At 46.4% G+C, this 25,782-nt stretch overlaps 1 protein-coding gene across 1 annotated transcript in view; it reads left to right on the top strand.

Moving 5' to 3' along the window:
- Positions 1-25,782, top strand: part of tsnax (translin-associated factor X) — a 193,683-nt gene that overhangs the window by 12,358 nt on the left and 155,543 nt on the right. Inside the window, exon 2 of the mRNA XM_072498527.1 lies at positions 22,438-22,543. Coding sequence (XP_072354628.1) covers positions 22,438-22,543 — 106 coding nt within the window. The remainder of the gene's footprint in view (positions 1-22,437; positions 22,544-25,782) is intronic.

Below are 25,782 nucleotides of genomic sequence, written 5' to 3'. Positions count from 1 at the left end.
TAGTGAGAGACTGCCACAATCCCCCATCCTGCATTATAATTCAGCCCTATAAATTCGATTCAACCATTAGGATTCCTGGAGAAATAATATTGCTTTTGAAGCCAGGCTTTGACAGATGTCTGATAGACGAAATTTGGTCTATCAGTGATATGTTACGTGACCGTTTGGTCTGCAGGATCAATAACTTGAATATTCAAAAGAAGTTAGCTGGCAGAAATCAGAAATTAGACAAAACGGTTGAGTTGGCTCAAGCAACTGAAAGCACAGAACAAAGCACTTTTGAACTGCAGGCATGTAAAGCGAGGTGAACAAGTTCTGGCGGGAAACAACTGCCATTTGAAGTACCCGAAATGAGGGTGCAGCACAGCCTCAGAAAAGTCAGAATGACCATCAGTCACAGGGTCTAGAGGCTTGGTATCATTGTGGGGGAGACCATCCCCAAGATAGAGGCAAATGTAAAGATGCAAATGGGCAGCACGGAGCACAGTGGGTAGCATTGTTGTTTCACAGTGCCATGGTCCCAGGTTCGATTCCCAGCTTGGGTCACTGTCTGTCATGTTCTCCCTGTGTCTGCGTGGGTTTCTTCCCACAAGTCCCGAAGGATGTGCTGTTAGGTGAATTGGACATTCTGAATTCTCCCTCTGTGTACCCGAACAGGTGCCGGAATGGGGCTTTTCACAGTAACTTCATTGCAGTGTTAATGTAAGCCTATTTTTGACAATAAAGATTATTATTATAAAAGAGTTATTTGTTTCGGTCCAATAGAAAAGGCCGTATACAAGCCAAAGGCAAAGTCAGACAGACTACACCTGGTTTCCCCCCAAAATAGTCGGCGACTCCAGTGAATAAGCTGAGGAAGACCCGACGAGAAGTCCAAAGTCTATGACCTTAACATGGTGAAGTTGAGCAAGAACCCCCGATTGGAATTGTACTTCTTGTTAAAGGCTGTCCGTTAAATGTGGAGGTCAATACAGGTGCTGCTGGGCAGCACAGTGGCACAGTTGGTAGCATTGCTGCCTACAGCGCTGTAGAAGTCAACTATTTCCTAATACACCTGATAGGTAAAAGATAGCTATGTAGGATAAATATTAAGCCTCAGTTTTACCCATTTTAAATTAAGGATTTTAACCCTCTCATAACCTCAGGTCATCTCAAAACATACAGCTTACAAAACTGCAATACACAGCATAATTCACTTTACTAAGTTACATTATTCTAGCAAGACAGTACAACATAAAAACAACAAACACAAAAGAACCTGATACATGCAAAAGCAGATTAAAACAAACACTTTAACTGAACTAATGAATACATTTTTCAAGACTGTGTCCAAGGACAGGGCAGGCTCCATAGCAACAGCATAGCAATGACACAGTAACATGAAGGCTCTATTGTTATAACAGCTAAGTCAGCAAAAGACCAGTTCAAGCTGGTCGCGATAACAGCACAATATCGCATTCCTTAACATACACCAATATGTAGACATGAAACAATTAAAACTAATGTTGCAAATTCAAGATTGACAGCTAACTGTCAAATCAAACTCATTTGATTCTAACCCAAACCAATTAGGATGACTTTGAGGTATAGATAGGTGGCTAAAGACTGATATGATTTTGTATAACCGTGAGGGTCTATACAGCCATTTTTTTATTCATGAATCATCTATACTTTGATCTGAACTATTCACTGTCTCCCTGTCTTCATATTTCATTTTCAGACTGACTTCTAAAAGTTATTGCGAGCTGCTTGCCTAAGCAAGAAAATCATTTCTGTGATTCTTTGAAAGCATCAAATTGTCTACGAATTGCCTTTTAAATGATTTTCAATTGTAATCAATAGAAGACAAATAAAACAATTCTTATTTGCACCTGAGAAGTTTTGACTTAAATTTCTACTGAGCTCTAGTAATCGCAAAGTGCTACTGAAACCGCATGGTTCAGGCGCTGAGGACCCGGATTCGAATCCCGGCCCTGGGTCACTGTCCAATGTGGACTTTGCACATTCTCCCCATGTTTGCGTGGGTTTCACCTCCACAACCCAAAGATGTGCAGGGTAGGTGGATTGGCCGTGCTAAATTGCCCCTTAAAATGGAAAAAATAATTTGGTACACTACATTTTTATTTAAAAATAAAAAAATAATAAAGGTGCTGCTGCCACAGTGGGAGGAGAGCATATATTTGTGTCTACAGTGAAGGCTGCAACCCATGAGCCTCAGCAGTACATTGTCCGCTTTAGCCACCTATACTGGGGAGACCCTGAACATAAAGGATACAACGTCAACACCAGTCTGCCCAGTTGCTCTTAAGTGCAGTAAAATGACAGTGACAAACCCCATGGGGCAAGATTGGCTGAAGAAAATCTGGCGAAATTCGCAGGAGATATTCAGCATCACGGACGGGGTTTTCCAGGAACTTCTGTATAACTAAATACGAAGGTGTATTCCAGGGAGAGCTGGGGTGCATAAACGGGGTGAAGGCCAAAATCTACACAGGACCTGATGCAACACCAAGATTCTTTAGATACTGACTGGTGCCCTATGTTCTGCACCAAAAAGTTGAAGTGGATTTGAAAAGTCAAGAAGACCGGAGGGAGGGTGGCATGCAGCGCAGTGGTTAGCACTGGGACTGCGGTGCTGAGGACCAGGGTTCGAATCCCAGCTCTGGGTCACTGTCCGTGTGGAGTTTGCACATTCTCCCCATATCTGCGTAGGTTTCACCCCCACAACCCAAAGATGTGCAGGTTAGGTGGATTGGTCACGCTAAATTGCCCCTTAATTGGCAAAAAAAATAATTGGGATTTTAATGAAAATCACAAACAGCAGAGGACCCAGAACTGATCCCTGCGGTACGCCACTGGTAACTGGGATCCAGGCTGAATATTTCCCATCCACCACCACTCTCTGACTTCTATCGGTTAGCCAGTTCGTTATCCAACTGGCCAAATTTCCCACTATCCCATGCCTCCTTACTTTCTGCAGAAGCCTACCATGGGGAACCTTATCAAATGCCTTACTAAAATCCATGTACACTACATCCACTGCTTTACCTTCATCCACATGCTTGGTCACCTCCTCAAAGAATTCAATAAGACTTGTAAGGCAAGACCTACCCCATACAAATCTGTGCTGACTATCCCTAATCAAGCAGTGTCTTTCCAGAGGCTCAGAAATCCTATCCTTCAGTACCCTTTCCATTACTTTGCCTACCACCGAAGTAAGACTAACTGGCCTGTAATTCCCAGGGTTATCCCTCGTCCCTTTTTTGAACAGGGGCACGACATTCGCCACTCTCCAATCCCCTGGTACCACCCCTGTTGACAGGACGAAAAGATCATTGCCAACGGCTCTGCAATTTCATCTCTTGCTTCCCATAGAATCCTTGGATATATCCCGTCAGGCCCGGGGGACTTGTCTTTCAAAATGCCCAACGCATCTTCCTTCCTAACAAGTATTTCCTCGAGCTTACCAATCTGTTTCACACTGTCCTCTCCAACAATATCGCCCCTCTCATTTGTAAATACAGAAGAAAGGTACTCGTTCAAGACCTCTCCCATCTCTTCAGACTCAATACACAATCTCCCGCTACTGTCCTTGATCGGACCTACCCTCGCTCTAGTCATTCTCATATTTCTCACATATGTGTAAAAGGCCTTGGGGTTTTCCTTGATCCTACCCGCCAAAGATTGTTCATGCCCTCTCTTAGCTCTCCTAATCCCTTTCTTCAGTTCCCTCCTGGCTATCTTGTATCCCTCCAACGCCCTGTCTGAACCTTGTTTCCTCAGCCTTACATAAGTCTCCTTTTTCCTCTTAACAAGACATTCAACCTCTCTTGTCAACCATGGTTCCCTCACTTGACCATCTCTTCCCTGCCTGACAGGGACATACATATCAAGGACACGTAGTACCTGTTCCTTGAACAAGTTCCACATTTCACTTGTGTCCTTCCCTGACAGCCTATGTTCCCAACTTATGCACTTCAATTCTTGTCTGACAACATCGTATTTACCCTTCCCCCAATTGTAAACCTTGCCCTGTTGCACGCACCTATCCCTCTCCATTACTAAAGTAAAAGTCACAGAATTGTGGTCACTATCTCCAAAATATTCCCCCACTAACAAATCTATCACTTGCCCTGGTTCATTACCAAGTACTAAATCCAATATTGCCCCTCCTCTGGTCGGACAATCTACATACTGTGTTAGAAAAGCTTCCTGGACACACTGCACAAACACCACCCCATCCAAGCTATTTGCTCTAAAGCGTTTCCACTCACTATTTGGGAAGTTAAAGTCACCCATGACTACTACCCTGTGATTTCTGCACCTTTCCAAAATCTGTTTCCCAATCTGTTCCGCCACATCTCTGCTACTATTGGGGGGCCTATAGAAAACTCCTAACAAGGTGACTGCTCCTTTCCTATTTCTGACTTCAACCCATACTACCTCATTAGGGTGATACTCCTCGAACTGCCTTTCTGCAGCTGTTATACTATCTCTAATTAACAATGCCACCCCCCCCCCACCCCCACCTCTTTTACCACCCTCCCTAATCTTATTGAAACATCTATAACCAGGGACCTCCAACAACCATTTCTGCCCCTCTTCTATCCAAGTTTCCGTGATGGCCACCACATCGTAGTCCCAAGTACCGATCCATGCCTTAAGTTCACCCACCTTATTCCTGATGCTTCTTGCATTGAAGTATACACACTGCAACCCATCTCCGTGCCTGCAAGTACTCTCCTTTGTCAGTGTTCCCTTCCCCACTGCCTCATTACACGCTTTGGCGTCCTGAATATCGGCTACATTAGAGTAGCCAATTATTTTTTCAATTAAGGGGCAATTTAGTGTGGCCAATCCACCTACCCTGCACATCTTTTTTTTTTCTTTGTTTTTTATAAAGTTAGGGTACCCAATTATTTTTTCTCCAATTAAGGGTCAATTTAGCGTGCCCAATCCACTTAACCTGCACATCTTTGGGTTGTGGGGGTGAAACCCACGCAGACATGTGGAGAATATGCAAACTCCACATGGACAGTGACCCAGGGCCGGGATCTGAACCCGGGTTACCCTGCACATCTTTGGGTTGTGGGGGTGAAACCCAGGCAGACATGGGGAGAATGTGCAAACGGACAGTAACCCGGGGCCGGGATTGAATCCAGGTCCTCGGCGCCATGATGCAAGCCCGGCAAGTCCAACACGCCAAAGATCGCCACCATTGGGCACGGCTCCACTGTAACTCCCAAAATCTCCGACATTGTTTCGAAGAAGGAAGCCCAGAACTTAACCAACTTAGGGCAAGATCAAAACATCATAACAAATGGTTCAGTGGCACCCTCAAACAATGCTCACATCTGTCCTCTATACCCGCAAAGAATCTATTCATACGTGCCCTTCTCAAGTACGCCCTTTGTACTCCTTTAAACTGAATCAAACTTAGTCTTGCACACGAGGATGTAAAATTGATCCTATGCAGAACCTCAGTCGACACTGCTCCCCCTTCCAAAGCCAAACCCAACTCTTCTTGCCATTTCCTCTTTACTTGCTCCAGTGAAGCTTTCTCCTTTTCCATTATATCTGAAATATATATCTGAAAATGCGCAGGAAACCGAAGGAATGAAGAGAGTTCCTTTCACACAAAGTTCCGCACCTGCAAATAACTAAAGACATCCCTCCCTGGAGTTGGAACTTTTGCACCAACTCTTCCAGCCCAGCAAACCTACCCCCAAGAACAAATTCCTAAACCCAGATCTTGTACGATAAATCCATCCCAGTTGGTATAAACCTATGGTTCCCATAGATTGGCACCAGTAGCAACATAGACCCTAATTTGAAGTGCTGTCTGAATTGATTCCATATTTTATTTTCAGAGAGGTTATTACCATTGGGCTCAAAGAGAACCTGGTGGAGAGAACGGAAGAGGAGCAGTAACAAGTGCCCTCTTGAATCTATACAAGAAGCCTCCTCCATCCGCACCCAAAACGACCCCGGATCCTTAAACCACCCCCCCACAGTTTCTCAGTGTTTGCCACCCAGTAATAATACATCATATTAGGTAGTGCCAAACCCCCCGACTTCCTATCCCTCTGCAAATAAACCCTCTGGATCGGGGGTGTCTTATCCACCTAAACAAAAGTCGAAATTAACTTGTTGGCCCTACGAAAAAATGATTTAGCAAGAAAGACTGGGAGCCATTGAAACACAAACAAGAATCTTGGAAGGATGTTCATCTTAACCGTCTGAACCAATCCCGCCAAGGACAATGGGAGGACATCTCTTCAGGTCCGCCTTTACCCCCCTCTACCAGACTGGCCAGGTCCAACTTATGTAACATAGAACAAATAGTGCAGAAGGAGGCCATTTGGCCCATCGAGTCTGCACCGCCCCACTTAAGCCCTCACTTCCACCCTATCCCCGTAACCCAATAACCCCTCCTAACCTTTTTGGACTCTAGGGGCAATTTATCATGGCCAATCCACCTAACCTACATGTCTTTGGACTGTGGGAAGAAACCGGAGCACCCGGAGGAAACCCATGCAAACACAGGGAGAACGTGCAGACTCCGCACAGATAGTGACCCAGCGGGGAATCGAACCTGGGACCCTGGCGCTGTGAAGCCACAGTGCTATCCACTTGTGCTACCGTGCTGCCCTAAATTGGGTGTGGGTATATGTTTTTTCCCCCTGAAATGTTTTATATTAAAGAGGGGTTCGGGTAGGGGGCTGTTTGCTGAACCGTTGTGTTATAACTTGATTTTTCCACAGGTAGGGGTCACCCTGCTAGCCGTCTTGCATGTTAACGGGAGCAAAATGGGGGAGAGAGCTGTGGCTGGTTAACGGAGGGGGCGGGGGGGGGTACTTTTTGTTTCATTTGTTCGTTAAGGGAACGAGCCAAGGTTAGTTGGGTTTTCTTTGTTTAGGATGGGGGAGGGGGCTTTGTTGCAGTTGAGTGGGATATTTGTTTGGTGCTCCAGCGTCTAGGGGAGGGGTTGGGATGGGGTAGATTGCTGACGATGTGGGTTTCTTTGTTTATGTACTGGCTTGAGGGGGGTGATGGTCACCATCTTGAGTGGGCCTGGAGTTGATAGAAGTTGGGGCATTGGCAGACTTCCTTGTGTGTGGGATATGGATGATCATCAGGTTGGTTACATGGAATGTGAGGGGGCTAAATGGGCCAGTTAAAAGGTCCCAGGTGTTTGCCCATCTAAAGAGTTTGAAGTTGGATGTGGTTTTCTTGCAAGAGACACATCTGAGGGTTCGGGACCAGTCAAGGCTGTGGGAAGGGTGGATGGGGCAAGTGTTCCACTCGGGCTTTGAGGTGAGGATGAGGGGAACCACGCTACTGATGAATAGTTGTGTGACCTTTTCGGTGACTAATATTTTGGTGGACTCGGGGCGGGTGGGGGGGGGGGGGGGGGGAGGCGCGTGGAGATATGTGATAGTGAATGGGGTGTTAGCAGGAACTCCGGTGGTCTTAATGAAGGCATATGCGCCGCATTTGGCTGGTACGGACTTTATTAAAAAGGTGCTAGCTTGGAAGCCATACCGGGGGGGGGGGGGGGACTTTAATTGTGTGACGGACCCTAGGCTGGACTGGTCAAGCCCCAAATCCTTGATAAATTGCCCTTAGTGACCAAAAAAATGTTAGGGGGGGGTTATTGGGTTACGGGGATAGGGTGGAAGTGAGGGCTTAAGTGGATCATTGTTCTATGTTCTAATCCCTCTCCCGCAAATATTTCCACCAATACCATAAAAGAAAAAACGAAAGAACTACAAATCCAGAAGAAGACAAAGAAATAGCAAAAAACATTTTAAAAAAACACAATCAGCCTTCTCTACGTCCATTGCGACCACTACCTCCACCTCCCTACCTTCTGGGGGCATCATGATCATGTTTAACAACCTTCTTACATTGGGCATCAAATGTCTTCCCTTAACAAACCCCGTCTGGTCTTCCCCAATAACGTCCGGCACACAATCCTAGAGGACAAAATTTTGGCCAGCAGTTTGCTGTCCACATTCAATAGGGATATCGGCCTGTAGGACCCACACAGCTCCGGGTTCTTGTCCCGCTTCAAGATCAGCAAAATCCTGGCCTGTGACATCGTCGGGGGACGCACCCCACGCTCCCTTGCCTCATTGAATGTCCTCATCAACAGCAGCCCCAATATCCCAGAGAACTTTTTAGAGAACTCCACTGGGTATCCATCTGGCCCCGGGCCTTTACCCGACTGCATGGCCTTCACACCCTCCGCTATCTCTTCCATCCCGATCGGGGCCCCCAGCCCTTCTACCAGCTCCCCGTCCATCTTTGGGAAATTCAGCCCCCCTAGGAAGTGCCTCATCCCCTCCGGCCCAGCTGGGGTTTCTGACCCATACAGCCTACAATAAAACTCCTTAAACGCCTTTTCACCCCTGCTGAGTCTCCAACCAGGCTCCCGTCCCCATCCCTTACTTTCCCTATCTCCCTGGCTGCCTCCCTCTTTCTAAGCTGCTGTGCAAGCATTCTGCTTGCCTTCTCTCCATGCTCATAAATCGCCCCTCCCTCGCCTTTCTCAGTTGATCTACCGCCCTCCCTGTGGTTAACAAGCCAAACTCCGCCTGTAGCCTCCGCCGTTCCCTTAAAAGCCCTTCCTCTGGGGTCTCCGCATACCTCCTATCGTCCTGTAATATCTCCTTTACCAGTCGGTCCGTCTCTGCCCTGTCTACCTTCTCCCTGTTGGCCCGTATCGAGATCAGCTCCCCTCTAACCACCGCCTTCAATGCCTCCCAGACCACCACTGCTGAACTTCCCCCGTGTCGTTGACTTCCAGGTAGTTCTGAAGCCATTTCCTCAGCCGCCTGCACACCTCTTCGTCAGCTAAAAATTCCACGTCTAACCTCCAGTGCGGGTTGTAGCCATCTGGGATGGCCACTTCCAACTAGGTGCAGAGGAACTCGCAAAGCCTGGTGGGTAAAATGGACAAGCCAAGAATCAGGTAGGCTCAGAGCCTGAAATGCATATTTGTCAGCAAAGTCCAGACGGTATCGAAACTCCGTCCCATTAGTACGTTAATCAGGCCGATTAGCATTTGATGGCCCATCTTCCCCAAAACAAAGGACTGGTACTCAAGCAACTGGGACAGTCCCAGACATTTTGGCGCCACTCCCTGTTCAAGGGAAACGCAAACAACAGGGTCAGTGACCGCTTGGACACGGCCAGCCATCCAGATCCCCGCCCACGTATTGGCTAAGGAATCGAACAGAGTGATCAGGGATCACCCAATTAGTAAGGCCCAAATCGTAGGACTGCCCAAAAGAGCGCGAAAACCCCCTGAGTATAAGAAGAAGAGTTCGCCATATGTTCGCTCTCTTTTGGCCTTGGAACCCTGGTCATGGTCATCGCCAATCGTAGCAACACCAGGAGCGAGTCCAAGTTCAACGCTTGCTACCAGACGGATGAGCCCAGCTGAGCAGCAGTTATTCCTTCGAACCCAAGAGATCCAGAATTGAACAGCGGCCACTGTTTTCTGACCTAAGGCGGGTGCCTGAAGTTAAGTACAGGTTGTCTTAGTTGATAGGTGTAGTTAACTAGTAGTGTTTATGTTGCATGACTAATTGTGTGTAAATAAAGTACCCTTGACCTTGAACTAACTAACTGGTGTTTGGCTCTTTGATCGATAGCCGGTTGAAACTTGTGGTGGTATCATTCGATACCTGGCGACTCTAAGCATTCGGTCATAGATAGCATAGAAAGAAAGGCAAATTCACTGATTGCCCTAATTGGAACAGAGCCACAGAAGACCAAGTAGAAAAAGAAACTAGCAACAGTTATTGGTGACTCTTGTGGGACTCGACCCAGAAGTGACCGTGTCACTCCGAGAGAACCCACAAAAGGATTTGAATTAGAATCTGCTATAGAGCCGCTGGCAATTGCGCTAAGAGCCTTGAGGGGTTGGAAGGGGTTGGTCTGGGGGGGGGGGGGGGGGGGGGGGGAGTGGAACACAAAGTCTCACTTTATGCAGACAACCTGTTCCTCTATGTATCGGACCCAGTGGAGAGGATGGAAGAAATCATGATGATTCTGGGGGAATTTGGCCGGTTTTCGGGGTACAAACTAAATATGGGGAAAAGTGAGATGTCTGCGATCCAGGCAAGGGGACAGGAGAGACGACTGGGGGAACAGCCGTTTAGAGTGGTAGGGGGAAGGTTTAGGTATCTAGGCATCCAAGTGGCGCGGGAATGGGAACGGTTGCACAAACTTAATCTGGCCCGTCTGGTGTACCAAATGAAGGACGATTTTCGGAGGTGGGACGCGCTCCCGTTGTCACTAGCTGGGAGGGTGCAGACGGTGAAGATGACGGTCCTTCCGAGATTCCTGTTTCTGTTCCAGTATCTCCCCATCTTTATTCCGTGGACCTTTTTTAAATGGGTTAACAAAGTTATCATGGGCTTTGTATGGATGGGCAAGACCCCGCGTGTAAAAAAGGGGATGATTGAGCGGAGCCCGGGGGAGGGTGGGCTGGCGCTGCCAAACTTCAGTAACTATTATTGGGCGGCGAATATAGCCATGATAAGGAAGTGGGTGGTGGGGGGAGGGTCGGCATGGGAGCGTATGGAGGCGGCCTCATGTAAGGGCACCAGTTTGGGGGCGTTGATAACGGCGCCTCTGCCATTCCCGCTGGCACGGTACTCCACCAGTCCCGTGGTGTCAGTCCTGAGAGTCTGGGGGCAATGGAGGAAACGTGGGAGCATCGGTTTGGTCTCCAATCTGCAATAACCACTGGTTTGCCCCGGGAAGGATGGACGGGTGGTTTCGGAGATGGCAGAAGGCAGGAATTGAGAGGATGGGATATGTTAATAGAAGGGAGCTTTCCTAGCTTGAGGGAGCTGGAGGAGAAATTTGGATTGGTATGGGGAAACAAATTTAGGTACCTGCAGGTGCGGGACTTCCTACGTAGACAGGTCTCAACCTTCCCGCTCCTACCACCAAGGGAGATTCAGGATAGGGGAGTTTCCAGAGTGTGGGTGGGAGAAAGGATGGTCTCTGACATCTATAAGGAGCTCATGGGATCAGAGGACACGCAGACTGAGGAGCTGAAGTGCAAGTGGGAGGAGGAGTTAGGAAGAGAGATAGAGGATGGTCTCAGGGTGGAGGCGTTGAGTAGAGTCAACATGTCCACAACATACATCAGGCTCAGCCTGACACAGTTCAAGGTCATTCACCGGGCTCACATGACAGTGGCCCGGATGAGCAGGTTCTTTGGTGTAGAAGATAGCTGTGCAGGGGGGCCAGCGAATCAAGTCTTTTGGACATGCCCAAAGCTCAGGAGATTCTGGCAGGGGTTTGCAAATGTCGTGTCCACGGCGTTAAAAACAAGGGTGGCACCGAGTCCGGAGGTGGCGATTTTCGGGGTGTCGGAAGATCCAGGAATCCAGGAGGAGAAAGAGGCAGACGTTCTGGCCTTTGCTTCCCTGGTAGCCCAGAGACGGACATTATTAGCTTGGAGGGACTCAAAGCCCTCGAAGTCAGAGACCTGGCTATCTGACATGGCTAGCTTTCTCTGTTTGGAGAAAATCAAGTTCGCCTTGTGATGGTCACCGTTCGGGTTCGCCCGGAGGTGGCAACCGTTCGTCGACTTCTTTGCAGAAAATTAAACGTCAGCAGAAGGGGGAGAGGGGAGGGGGTTAGTTTAATTTAGATTAGGGGGTTAATAAAGGTGGGTCCTGTAAGGGAGGAAGCCGGCTTTTTGCACTATGTTTATAGACTTCTGTATATTGTTTATTTTGTTGTTGTTGTAAAACCAAAAAAAACTCAATAAAATGTTTATTAAAAAAAAACAATGGTGCTCTCCAAGATGGATGGCGATGGCAGCTATTCTCATCTCTTCTCTGGCATTCAGTTTTTGCATTCCTTTCTTGTTCAATACTGATGCCTGGAATATAGTGCTCCATTTGTATATATGTATCTTCTTTATCATAAAAGCTCGGCAGTAGTTGGTAACCTCTCCTTCCAAGGTGATTGGTACTTGATCAGATAAACATGCTTCCAATTTTTCAATATGTTTTTAGCACAGGTTTAATAGATTTAGGAGAGGGGAGTGGTCTCTGAGAGATGATTTTTTTTGTTAGACATGAAGATCCTGGATGCAATTACTAATGGGAAGTGTCCCATAAATCCCTCCAAATAGATTTTAAGGCATCAAAGGAGTCTGCTATATTTTACCTTGTTATTAAAGACTCCTCCAGTCTTTGTTTTCCCCTATAATTGCCAGCCTTAAAATCCAACCTTGGCAACACCTACCTACAAATTCATGCCATACTGTTTTTCTTTTGTTATTTGTTGCTCTCTACCCCTCAACTTGGTTTCTCAATTTTTTTTAATTGAAACGACTGCATGACACTAAAATATTTCCATAACAGCGGTATACTTGAGGGCGGCATGGTGGCGCAGTGGTTATCACTGCTGCCTCATGGCACCAAGGACCCGGGTTCGATCCAGCCCCCGGGTCACTGTCTATGTGGAGTTTGCACGTTCTCCATGTCTGCGTGGGTCTCACCCCCACAACCCAAAAATGTGCAGGGTAGGTGGATTGGCCACGCTAAATTGTCCCTTAATTGGAAAAAAAATTATTGGGTACTCCAAATTTTAAAAAAACCAATGGTATACTTGAGAAAAAAATGCCTTTGTTGTGTAAAATGCTTGGCAAACAAAAAGATTTACCAAGAACTTATGAGTAAAAATTGTGCCTTTGGAATCATTGAGATGAGGTTTTCTTTTTCCCACTAAACTCCAGTTTTTCACCAAACAGAAAACCATATCTAGACTTCTCTGAATGATAAGTACATGACCAGATTATTTTTGAAATGCATTATTTGGCTTTTGAGTGAGGCTCTGAGCCAATTCAACAAGCTTTCATAATTCATATCCTGTATGGTTAAAAATGGAATGTGGGAAATAAGAACTCAAATACCTAATTTTAAAAACAAGGCTATATGGTACCAAATAAAACTAATGACCTGGGAATTACAGAATGGTCATAGCACAGAGGCCATTTAGCCCATCATGTCCCTTTGTTTAAGAAGGGAAGCAGGGATAATCCAAGTGATTATAGGCCATTGAGCCTGATGTCAGTGGTGGGGAAGCTGTTGAAGAAGATACTGAGGGACAGGATTTATTCACATTTGGAAGCGAATGGACTTGTTAGTGATAGGCAACATGGTTTTGTGCGGGAAATGTCGTGTCTTATCAGCTCGGAAGTGACAATATTAATTGATGAGGGAAAGGCTGTGGATGTCATCTGCATGGACTTTAGTAAGGCATTTGACAGGGTCCCTCATGGCAGACTGGTACAAAAGGTAAAGTCGCATGGGATTCGGCGTGTGCTAGCTAGATGGATAAAGAACGAGCTTGGCAACAGGAGACAGAGAGTAACAGTGGAAGGGAGTTTTTCAGAATGAAGACCTGTAACTAGTGGTGTTCCACAGGGATCAGTGCTGGGTCACTGTTGTTTGTAATAAATATAAATGATCTGGAGGAAAATGTAGATGGTCTGATTAGCAAGTTTGCAGATTACATTAAGGTAAGTGGAGTTGCAGATAGTGAAGGGGACAGTCAGAGAATACAGCAGGTGTGAATTATACAGTAAATGGCAGAACCCTTAGGAGCATTGACATACAGAGGGATCTGGGTGTTCTGGTCCATAGTTTCATGAAAGTGGCAATGCAGTGATAAGGTGGTCAAGAAGGCATATGGCATGCTTGCCTTCATCGACCGGGGTATTGAGTACAAGAGTTGGCAAGTCATGTTACAGTTGTATAAATCTTTAGTTAGGCCACATTTGGAATATTGCGTGCAATTCTGGATGCTTTGGAGAGAGTGCAATGAAGGTTTACCAGGATGTTGCCTGATCTAGATTGTGTTAGCTACGAGGAGAGGTTGAATAAACTCAAATTGTTTTAATTGGAAAGATGAAGTCTGAGGTGAGACCTGATTGAGGTCTCCAAAATTGCGAGAGGTATAGACAGTGTGAATAGTCAGAAACTTTTTCCCAGGGTGGAGGCCTCAATTACAAGGGTGTTCAGGGTTCAAGGTGAGAGGAGGAAGGTTTAAGGGAGATGTATGGGGAAAGTTTTTCACTTAGAGGGTGGTGGGAGCCTGGAATGCGTTGCCAGTGGAGGTGGTGGAGGCAGGCACAATAGCAATGTTTAAGATGTATCTCGATAAACACATGAACAGGTAGGGAATAGAGGGATACAGATCCCTCTGGAGTTTGCACTGAGTGCTGAATTTGGTGCATTTTGAGTGCTATAGTAAGAGTTTGGTGACCGAGGGAGTATAAGACTTCATTTTTATCGAAAGTTTAGTCTTTCTTTTATTTAGTTAATTAACTTAAAAGTTGCTGTTTGGTTTAGAAGAAGGTGAATTTTCAATCAGCTTTAAACAAGCTTCTACTTGTAGGCACTTGCAGCTGGAGCTTGTTAATTAGTTAATTGGATTAGGCCAGTTTTCAGAGGCTAGATTCACAGTATAAAAGTGATCCCCTACAGTGCAGACTTTGTTTGCACTGAGTGCTGAATTTGGTGCATTTTGAGTGCTATAGTAAGAGTTTGGTGACCGAGGGAGTGCTGAATTTGGTGCATTTGAGTGCTACTGTGAGAGTTTGGTGACCGAGGGAGTGCTGAATTTGGTGCATTTGAGTGCTACTGTGAGAGTTTGGTGACCGAGGGAGTGCTGAATTTGGTGCATTTGAGTGCTATAGTGAGAGTTTGGTGACCGAGGGAGTTAGGTGAGGAGGGTGTAAGGTGCTCCTTTCATTTTGTTTCCGACATTTCCGCAAAGAGTGAGAGGAGAGCCAGGAGTTTACAGAAAGTGTAGCTGACTGGGAGCAGAGTCGGAGGGCGGAGATCTAGTTAGTCCACAGGGCAGCTATATTCTGTCAGGTAAGAGGGGATGGAGGCTAGGCCAGTTGCATGCTCCTCCTGTAGGATGTGGGTGGTGAGGGATACCACCGGTGTCCCCGCTGACTATACCTGCGGGAAGTGCACCCAACTTCAGCTCCCCAAAGACCATGTTAGGGAACTGGAGATGAAGATGGATGAACTTCGGATCATCCGGGAGAAAAGGGGGTGATTGAGAAGAGTTACAGGGAGGTAACCACACCCAAGGTACAGGACAAGAATAGCTGGGTTACAGTCAGGGGGGAAAAAAACAAACAGGCAGACAGTGCAGGGATCCCTCGTGGCCGTTCCCCTTCAAAACAAGTATACCGTTTTGGATGCTGTTGGGGGGGATGACCTACCGGGGGAAGGCCCTAGCGGCCAGGTCTCTGGCACTGAGTCTGGCTCTGGGGCTCAGAAGGGAAGGGGGGAGAATAGAAGAGCAATAGTAGTAGGAGATTCAATGGTTAGGGGAATAGATAGGAGATTCTGTGGTCGCGCGCGAGACTCCCGGAAGGTATGTTGCCTCCCGGGTGCCAGGGGCAGGGATGTCTCGGATCGTGTCTTCAGGATCCTTAAGGGGGAGGGGGCGCAGCCAGAAGTCGTGGTGCACATCGGTACCAACGACATAGGTAGGAAAAAGGGTGTGGAGGTAATAAACAAGTTTAGGGAGTTAGGCTGGAAGTTAAAAGCCAGGACAGACAGGGTTGTCATCTCTGGTTTGTTACCAGTGCCACGTGATAGCGAGGCTAGGAATAGGGAGAGAGTGCAGTTGAACACATGGCTGCAGGAATGGTGTAGGAGGGAGGGCTTCAGGTGTTTGGATAGTTGGAGCGCATTCTGGGGAAGGTGGGACCTGTACAAGCAGGACGGGTTGCATCTGAACCAGAGGGGCACCAATATCCTGGGAGGGAGGTTTTCTAGTACTCTTCGGGAGGGTTTAAACTAATTTGTCAGGGGAATGGGAACTGGATTTGTAGTCCAGCAACTAAGGTAGCCGATATTCAGGACGCCAAAGCGTGTAATGAGGCAGTGGGGAAGGGAACACTGACAAAGGAGAGTACTTGCAGGCACGGAGATGGGTTGAAGTGTGTATACTTCAACGCAAGAAGCATCAGGAATAAGGTGGGTGAACTTAAGGCATGGATCGGTACTTGGGACTACGATGTGGTGGCCATCACGGAAACTTGGATAGAAGAGGGGCAGAAATGGTTGTTGGAGGTCCCTGGTTATAGATGTTTCAATAAGATTAGGGAGGGTGGTAAAAGAGGTGGGGGGTGGCATTGTTAATTAGAGATAGTATAACAGCTGCAGAAAGGCAGTTCGAGGAGTATCACCCTAATGAGGTAGTATGGGTTGAAGTCAGAAATAGGAAAGGAGCAGTCACCTTGTTAGGAGTTTTCTATAGGCCCCCCAATAGTAGCAGAGATGTGGAGGAACAGATTGGGAAACAGATTTTGGAAAGGTGCAGAAGTCACAGGGTAGTAGTCATGGGTGACTTTAACTTCCCAAATATTGAGTGGAAACTCTTTAGATCAAATAGTTTGGATGGGGTGGTGTTTGTGCAGTGTGTCCAGGAAGCTTTTCTAACACAGTATGTAGATTGTCCGACCAGAGGAGGGGCAATATTGGATTTAGTACTTGGTAATGAACCAGGGCAAGTGATAGATTTGTTAGTGGGGGAGAATTTTGGAGATAGTGACCACAATTCTGTGACTTTTACTTTAGTAATGGAGAGGGATAGGTGCGTGCAACAGGGCAAGGTTTACAATTGGGGGAAGGGTAAATACGATGTTGTCAGACAAGAATTGAAGTGCATAAGTTGGGAACATAGGCTGTCAGGGAAGGACTCAAGTGAAATGTGGAACTTGTTCAAGGAACAGGTACTACGTGTCCTTGATATGTATGTCCCTGTCAGGCAGGGAAGAGATGGTCGAGTGAGGGAACCATGGTTGACAAGAGAGGTTGAATGTCTTGTTAAGAGGAAAAAGGAGACTTATGTAAGGCTGAGGAAACAAGGTTCAGACAGGGCGTTGGAGGGATACAAGATAGCCAGGAGGGAACTGAAGAAAGGGATTAGGAGAGCTAAGAGAGGGCATGAACAACCTTTGGCGGGTAGGATCAAGGAAAACCCCAAGGCCTTTTACACATATGTGAGAAATATGAGAATGACTAGAGTGAGGGTAGGTCCGATCAAGGACAGTAGCGGAAGATTGTGTATTGAGTCTGAAGAGATAGGAGAGGTCTTCAACGAGTACTTTTCTTCTGTATTTACAAATGAGAGGGGCGATATTGTTGGAGAGGACAGTGTGAAACAGATTGGTAAGCTCGAGGAAATACTTGTTAGGAAGGAAGATGTGTTGGGCATTTTGAAAAACTTGAGGATAGACAAGTCCCCCGGGCCTGACGGGATATATCCAAGGATTCTATGGGAAGCAAGAGATGAAATTGCAGAGCCGTTGGCAATGATCTTTTCGTACTCACTGTCAACAGGGGTGGTACCAGGGGATTGGAGAGTGGCGAATGTCGTGCCCCTGTTCAAAAAAGGGACTAGGGATAACCCTGGGAAATACAGGCCAGTTAGTCTTACTTCGGTGGTAGGCAAAGTAATGGAAAGGGTACTGAAGGATAGGATTTCTGAGCCTCTGGAAAGACACTGCTTGATTAGGGATAGTCAGCACAGATTTGTGAGGGGTAGGTCTTGCCTTACAAATCTTATTGAATTCTTTGAGGAGGTGACCAAGCATGTGGATGAAGGTAAAGCAGTGGATGTAGTGTACATGGATTTTAGTAAGGCATTTGATAAGGTTCCCCATGGTAGGCTTCTGCAGAAAGTAAGGAGGCATGGGATAGTGGGAAATTTGGCCAGTTGGATAGCGAACTGGCTAACCGATAGAAGTCAGAGAGTGGTGGTGGATGGGAAATATTCAGCCTGGATCCCAGTTACCAGTGGCGTACCGCAGGGATCAGTTCTGGGTCCTCTGCTGTTTGTGATTTTCATTAATGACTTGGATGAGGGAGTTGAAGGGTGGGTCAGTAAATTTGCAGACAATACGAAGATTGGTGGAGTTGTGGATAGTAAGGAGGGCTGGTGTCGGCTGCAAAGAGACATAGATAGGATGCAGAGCTGGGCTGAGAAGTGGCAGATGGAGTTTAACCCTGAAAAGTGTGAGGTTGTCCATTTTGGAAGGACAAATATGAATGCGGAATACAGGGTTAACGGTAGAGTTCTTGGCAATGTGGAGGAGCAGAGAGATCTTGGGGTCTATGTTCATACATCTTTGAAAGTTGCCACTCAAGTGGATAGAGCTGTGAAGAAGGCCTATGGTGTGCTCGCGTTCATTAACAGAGGGATTGAATTTAAGAGTCGTGAGGTGATGATGCAGCTGTACAAAACTTTGGTAAGGCCACATTTGGAGTACTGTGTACAGTTCTGGTCACCTTATTTTAGGAAAGATGTGGAAGCTTTGGAAAAGGTGCAAAGAAGATTTACCAGGATGTTACCTGGAATGGAGAGTAGGTCTTACGAGGAAAGGTTGAGAGTGCTAGGCCTTTTCTCATTAGAACGGAGAAGGATGAGGGGCGACTTGATAGAGGTTTATAAGATGATCAGGGGAATAGATAGAGTAGACAGTCAGAGACTTTTTCCCCGGGTGGAACAAACCATTACAAGGGGACATAAATTTAAGGTGAAAGGTGGAAGATATAGGAGGGATATCAGAGGTAGGTTCTTTACCCAGAGAGTAGTGGGGGCATGGAATGCACTGCCTGTGGAAGTAGTTGAGTCGGAAACATTAGGGACCTTCAAGCAGCTATTGGATAGGTACATGGATTACGGTAAAATGATATAGTGTAGATTTATTTGTTCTTAAGGGCAGCATGGTAGCATTGTGGATAGCACAATTGCTTCACAGCTCCAGGGTCCCAGGTTCGATTCCGGCTTGGGTCACTGTCTGTGCGGAGTCTGCACGTCCTCCCCGTGTCTGCGTGGGTTTCCTCCAGGTGCTCCAGTTTCCTCCCACAGTCCAAAGATGTGCAGGGTAGGTGGATTGGCCATGATAAATTGCCCTTAGTGTCCAAAATTGCCCTTGGTGTTGGGTGGAGGCGTTGAGTTTGGGTAGGGTGCTCTTTCGAAGAGCCGGTGCAGACTCAGGGGGCCGAATGGCCTCCTTCTGCACTGTAAATTCAATGATAATCTATGATTAATCTAGGACAAAGGTTCGGCACAACATCGTGGGCCGAAGGGCCTGTTCTGTGCTGTATTTTCTATGTTCTATATCATTTGGGTAATATGTAGCAGGTCTAAATAAGGAATCTGGATCGGCGTGGGCTTGGTGGGCCGAAGGGCCTGTTTCTGTGCTAAAATGTTTGTTCTTTGTCAGTACTGGCTCTCTGAAGAATCAATTCATCTAGTAACTTTCCCCAATTTCTCCAACCAGCTCGACATGAATGGGAATCGTTTCTCCCTAACCACTCTGTCCATAGAAATTTCAAACTTAGGAACAGGAGTACACCATTCAGGCCTTTGAACCTGCTTTGCTATTCAATAAGATCATGGCTGATCTGGTTGTGGTTTCAACTCCACTTTCCTGTCTCAACCTTCTCTTCTTCATGGAAAACAGTCCCCAATTGTCCAGTCTCCCCATGTAACTGAAGTTCCTCATCCCTTGAACTATTCCTCTAAAACCTTTCTGCATTCTGTCTAATGCTTTTACATATTTCCTGAAGTGTGGCACCCAGAACTTAATGCAGTACTCCAGTTGAGGCCAAACTAGTGTTTTATACAGGTTTAACATAACGTCTTTGCTTTTATACTCTCTGCGCCTATTAATAAAGCCAAGGATGTATGTTTCATGAACCACTCTCTCAAGCTGTCCTGCCATCTTCAATGATTTATGTACATATACACCCAGGTTCCTCTCCTCCTGCATTCCCTTTAGAATTGTACCCTTTATTTCATATTTTCTTTCCACATTGAGCTATTAGGTAATTTGGAACAGAACTATATCACAAGATTTCATGTTTTTAAACAGAGTATGTGCTATTTACAATATAGATTATAATTACTGATATAATGAACTCAGTTTTGCTTTTTAAACTTCCCCTAATCATTCCCTTATACATCACAACAATCTTGAAGGTTCATTCACTTCTTTTAAGGACCAACTCAAATGCATGCCACATCCCTCTGGAATTCATTGTAATTCCCCTCAATGTTCCAGCCATCATCCAATGTAAGATTCTGTGAGAGTCCTTCCAGTAGGGTGGAGGTGAAGGCTTAAGTAGCGTGCTCTTTACAAGGAACGGTGCAGATTCAAAGGGCCAAATAGCCTCCTTCTGCACTGTAAATTCTGTGATTCTATGACTGTTTCAGCTATGCATTCCTCCACTTTTTCTCGTCTTTATAGATCTCACAATTGTGGATGCCTCAGCTTCTTGTTTATGTTACCGGCAGATTCCCAGCTGCCTTCCCACAGTTTTCCATGCTAACATTATTGACTGCTTTCTGCCACAAGGATTTATGAGGATTATTGTAGATTTCTTCCACTAGCTGCATGTTGGAGCAAATCTTCCAGCAGTATCTTCCCTGATGAAACCCAAAGTGAGATGGAGCCCCACATGCATTTCACACAATGAACAATTAAATTCATATTTATTTATGCTTGACGTGCTAGCCTAACTGACTATATCTGTTGCGTGCTCTCTCAATCTATCTGATCCCAAAGTGAACCGTTTGCTTTTGCCAGCAAATATACACAGATAAATTAAATAAAAGATCCACCAGCAGATGACATTGTGGCAGGTTTGTTTGAGTTACAATTACATCAGACTATAATTAGTTAGGAGGAACTTCTTCACCCAAACGGTTGTGAATCTCTGGAATTCCTTGCCCAGTGAAGCAGTTGAGGCTCCTTCTTTAAACGTTTTTAAGAAAAAGATAGATACCTTTCTAAAGAATAAAGGGATTCGGGGATATGGTGTACGGGCCGGAGAGTGGAGCTGAGTCCACAAAGGTCAGCCATGATCTCATTAAATGGCGGAGCAGGCTCGAGGGGCCAGATGGCCTACTCCTGTTCCTAGTTCTTATGTTCTTATGTAGTTTCTCAACCAGATTACTAATCTCCAATCTAAAAGTTTTCTTCTGGAAAGTAAAAGGTATAGAATTTTTTTTATTCATTCATGGGTTGTGGGTGTTGCTGACCGAGCCAGCATTTATTGCCCATCCCAGGGCACTTAAGTGTCAACCACATTGCTGTTGGTCTGGAGGCACATGTAGGCCAGACCAGGTAAGGATGACAGATTTTCTTCCCCAAAGGACATTAGTGAACCAGATCGGATTTTACAACAATCAACAACTTTTAACCAGATTTTTATTGAATTCAAATTTCACCATCTGCCAGAACATGATTCTGGGTCTCTGGATTACTAGTCCAGCGATAATACCACTACGTGACTTCCTCTCCCTAAAACATACGAATTAGGAACCAAATTTTGTAACACAAGGAACAATATGAGCAAATACTTTTCCCACGATGCTCAGAAGGGAGATGCCTCAGTATTGCAGTGTCCCAGGATGTGTATAATGCAAAGATTGTGGCACTGTAAAAGAAAAAGGGTGACTGCAATACTTGTTGCAGAATAAAAATAGAGTTCTATTATTATAATTTGTCAACAACTCCGTTGTATCGTGCAACTGCCAACGTGGTAGAAGGAAGATTAGATGGATCAGAGACATTTTTTCAGCTAACACTGCCTATGTTCCTATGATGTGGAGATGAATTCATGTTCCTATGAATATACGAAAAATATGAGAAAAATCAAAAAGACATATCAGACCACTCCCTCTCTGTTAGATCAGGGATTTCAAATGAATGGGCTTGGAATGGTTTCATCCGGTCTGCACTATGTGGTGCGCTAAATAAAAGCTTGAAGAAATGTAATAATTACATTGTTATTTTTTCACTCTTTATCCCTTCACCTTTACTTGAATTATCAAAAGTAAATGCTAATTTCTTAAAGTGAGATGGCGATGATTATTAGCATGTATGCATATGTGTCTTAGAGGAAAGAGAGAGGCAGACAGAATCAAAATAGTTCAGCCAAATGATCTGTTTCTGTCTTGTGTATTTTATGTAATGTAATTCTTCATTCACATGGTGCCTTTCATCTTCCCTTTATGACTCCCCTTTCTGTTTGTTGCTCCTTTCATTAACCCTATTGTTTCCCCCTTTGAGCTACCAGCCTGTATCTTTTTCTCACCTGCCACTCAACTTAGCCTTAAACCTCCATCCACTGTCCGCAACTCATACTCGTTGTGCCCCAAGAAGATGGCAAGCGACCAAAAACCCCTTTCACCAATATTCCCTTCCTCCCTCCCCTTCATAATTCTTTTCCTTAGAGATATTGATTAAGGTATAAATTCAACTTACTCTTTTTAAAGTAGAATGTGGAAACAAATTATTTGAAACTTTCTGTCTGCAACTTTTTATTTTTGTCTCTGTTTCTGTCTACTGGTAAGGATCTAGGAAGAGGATTACCTGTCAATATTTGTGAGCACCAGTGCCGTGGGTCATTGCTGACATCTGCAGCCTCTCGAACCCAAGAACCCCTTCGAAGTGGACCAGGTGGGAACACATTGTCAATGTTCATTAAGGTGGCAATCACTGGAGGACCACCCTCCTTCCCTCACTGACCCTAATTCTCTGCCTCTCCCTGGAATTCTGCATTCTCTTCTTCTACAAGGAGAGAGATTGGAGAATTGTGTGTGAAAAATGGATTCTGTGGAGAAGATAAAATAACAACATTTGTGCAGGATGACTGTGAGGCATAGATGTGAGATTTTACAAACGTGAGGGTCAGTGTGAGTATGAATGTTGGCTGTTGAGATGGACATTTGAGGAAGTGCCTGGAGAGAGAGGAATGAGTGGAGCTGCAAGGTCTGTCTGTCTGAGGAGGTTTGTGCAGGGACTATTAGGAAAGATTGAGTGTGATAGTTATCACCTGAAAGTGTTATGCCGTGTTGAGGTCCTTGAAATTAACTTGCTAATTATATGCCCATTCTGAGTATTATATTAAATAGTTAGATTGACTAGTTAAATATGAACATTTCTTCTCTGCAGAAGTGTATTTACAATTGTCACGTTTTTGTCACTTTTGTGTCAATTCTTTTCAATTATGAATTCCAGTATATGCAGTTATAGATTGAATAGTGATAAATAAAATGGCAGTGCTATGTTAAAATAAGGACAGAATGTAACTTTAAACTAGGGACTAAATATTAAAGAACAGCGCAGTTCACTTCTGGAGGAAGAGATGTTAATAAAATTGATTTTATTCATCTTTCTGAGACAATTATCAGTTAAACAGTTCTTAAACACAAGGAAAAACTTAAACTTACACCTTACACCGTCACTATAAATATTCCAACCAAGCAACCCCAATAAAGTTCAAATGCCACGTCTAAATAAACTGAACAGAGACTTCGGTGGCGGCCATAGTCTGATCAGTCGCACACAAAGTGGCTCTTGCTTGGAGATGTTGGTTTTGGCCCTTTCTGCTCATTTAATAGGTGACCTTTGTGGATAAAGTTTGAAGTGAGAAGATGGTGGTGGTTTCTCCCCCAGAGTAGAATGTTGGCAGATATCAGACCCGGGGGACTTCCGGTGACAGCATGTAGGTGGAGGACGCACGTTAGGTGGTTCCTGCTTGAAACTTTGGTTTCTGGACTTTAATGCACGATTTCAGGGGCAGTTTTTGAATGAGTTGGTGCATGAACGAATAAGGAAGATGGGAGATGTCTAAGACCTAGAAGAAGGGCACTGGAAAGAAGGGGGCAAGCGAAAGTCCGTCGTCGAGTGAGCGGGCGAGTCCGACATGAAGAAAGATGACGGAGGCTGGATCGCTGGATGGGGCCTCTCCCCTCACAGTGGAAACTCTGACCGAGGTAATGGCTGGAGAATTTGAGAGGCAGTTCACCAAGCATATGGAGGTGTTGCAGAGGGAGATGATGGTTGCGATGAAGCAGTGGGTGGAGGAGGCAATTGCCCCTGTAAGGCGGCAGTGTCGAAGACATCGGCTGAGGTTTGGCAGCAAGGAGTGAAGTTGAAGGGGTTGGAGCACAGTGACCAATTCACCTCAATGGGTGAGGAGCTGTGGAGGGTGGCGGGGGATAACAAAGGGCTCAGAGCTAAGGTGGAGGACGTGGAGAACAGGTTGAGGCGGCAAAACCTACAGATCATGGGCCTGCCTGAGGGAGTAGAAGGCCCGAGGCCAACTGAGTACTTTTTGAAGATGTTGGCAGAGTTGCTGTGGGAGTTTCATGTTAAGGAGAAGGTCCTGAGTTGGGCCAAGCAAAGGTGAGAGGTGAAATGCAAAGGCAGGTGTAGCGCACAATGACTTATGCGAGACGAGAAGCGATGAAGCCTATCTAGGCTTTATTAAGCGAGACTTGTCCCCAGCAGCTCAGCAACAGAATGAGGCTGCGCGGAGAAGCTCGAGCTCTTATACTCCGCCTTCAGGGCGGAGCCAGAAGTCGGCAGATCCAACCAGGACCCGGGACCTGTCAGCCAATAGCCTCTCGGCTTCACAGGTACCACATTACCCCTAATACATACCACCAGATTCACCCATTGTTAAAAAGGAATCCGGTGGGGTGGTGGTTCGCATGGTGGTAGGGGTTTACAAGGCTGGCCCTGGAACAAATTTCAGACTGTGTTAATACAGCTTTAGCCCTACACTGGGCTATGTACAAGTTTGTGAGAACTATTTACAATACGGGCAAAAAAATTATTTTTTTGTTACAACAACATTCTTGCTTCTTCTTGGTGTCACGCAGATTCCACGAGTCGAGCGGGCGGTCTGGTCTTCCTCGTCGATCGCCTCAGCCCCGGTGGTGGTACAGGTGCTTGCTCGGGCGTTGTTGTCTCTGGGAGCGTTTCGCTGTTTGTTCCTGTTTTACTCTTGGGCGGGCACGGGAGGAGGACCGATCCTCCCGGGAAGGGGGCGGTCGCGGGGTGCGCCGGTGGCAGGGATGGGGTGATCGGTGTCGGGGGTGTGTGTGTGTTGCCGGCGGGCGCCAGGTCCCGCAGGGAGATCGTGTCCTGTCGGCCGTCGGGGTTATAGGCGTACTGCGGGTTCGATTGGAGAAGGTGGACCCTCTCGACCAACGGGTCCGATTTGTGCGCCTGCACATGTTTCCGGAGCAAAATGGGTCCTGGGGCTGCCAGCCAGGTCGGCAGCGACGTTCCAGAGGAGGACTTCCTGGGGAAGACAAGGAGGCGCTCATGAGGCGTTTGGTTAGTGGTGGTACACAGCAGCGTCCGGATGGAGTGGAGAGCGTCGGGGAGGACCTCCTGCCACCGGGAAACTGGGAGATCCCTGGACCGTAGGGCCAGCAGGACGGTCTTCCAGACCGTGCCGTTCTCCCTCTCTACTTGCCCGTTCCCCTGGGGGTTGTAGCTGGTCGTCCTGCTCGAGGCTATGCCCTTGCTGAGCAGGAACTGGCGCAGCTCGTCGCTCATGAAGGAGGACCCCCTGTCGCTATGGATATACGCGGGGAAACCGAACAGTGTGAATATGGTGTCAAGGGCTTTAATGACTGTGGCCGCTGTCATGTCGGGGCAGGGGATGGCGAAGGGGAAACAGGAGTACTCGTCCACCACGTTCAGGAAGTATGCGTTGCGGTCGGTGGAGGGGAGGGGCCCTTTGAAATCCAAACTGAGGCGTTCAAAGAGGCGGGAAGCCTTGATCAGGTGCGCTCTATCCGGCCTGAAAAAGTGCGGTTTGCACTCTGCGCAGATGTGGCAGTTCCTGGTGACTGTACGGACCTCCTCCACAGAGTAGGGGAGGTTGCGGGACTTTATAA

The sequence above is a fragment of the Scyliorhinus torazame genome, chromosome 4 (genome assembly GCF_047496885.1).
Source record: "Scyliorhinus torazame isolate Kashiwa2021f chromosome 4, sScyTor2.1, whole genome shotgun sequence".
Taxonomy (NCBI): Eukaryota; Metazoa; Chordata; class Chondrichthyes; order Carcharhiniformes; family Scyliorhinidae; genus Scyliorhinus; species Scyliorhinus torazame.
Note: the sequence above shows the minus strand (reverse complement) of the source record. Positions and strands in the feature narration are given on the sequence as shown.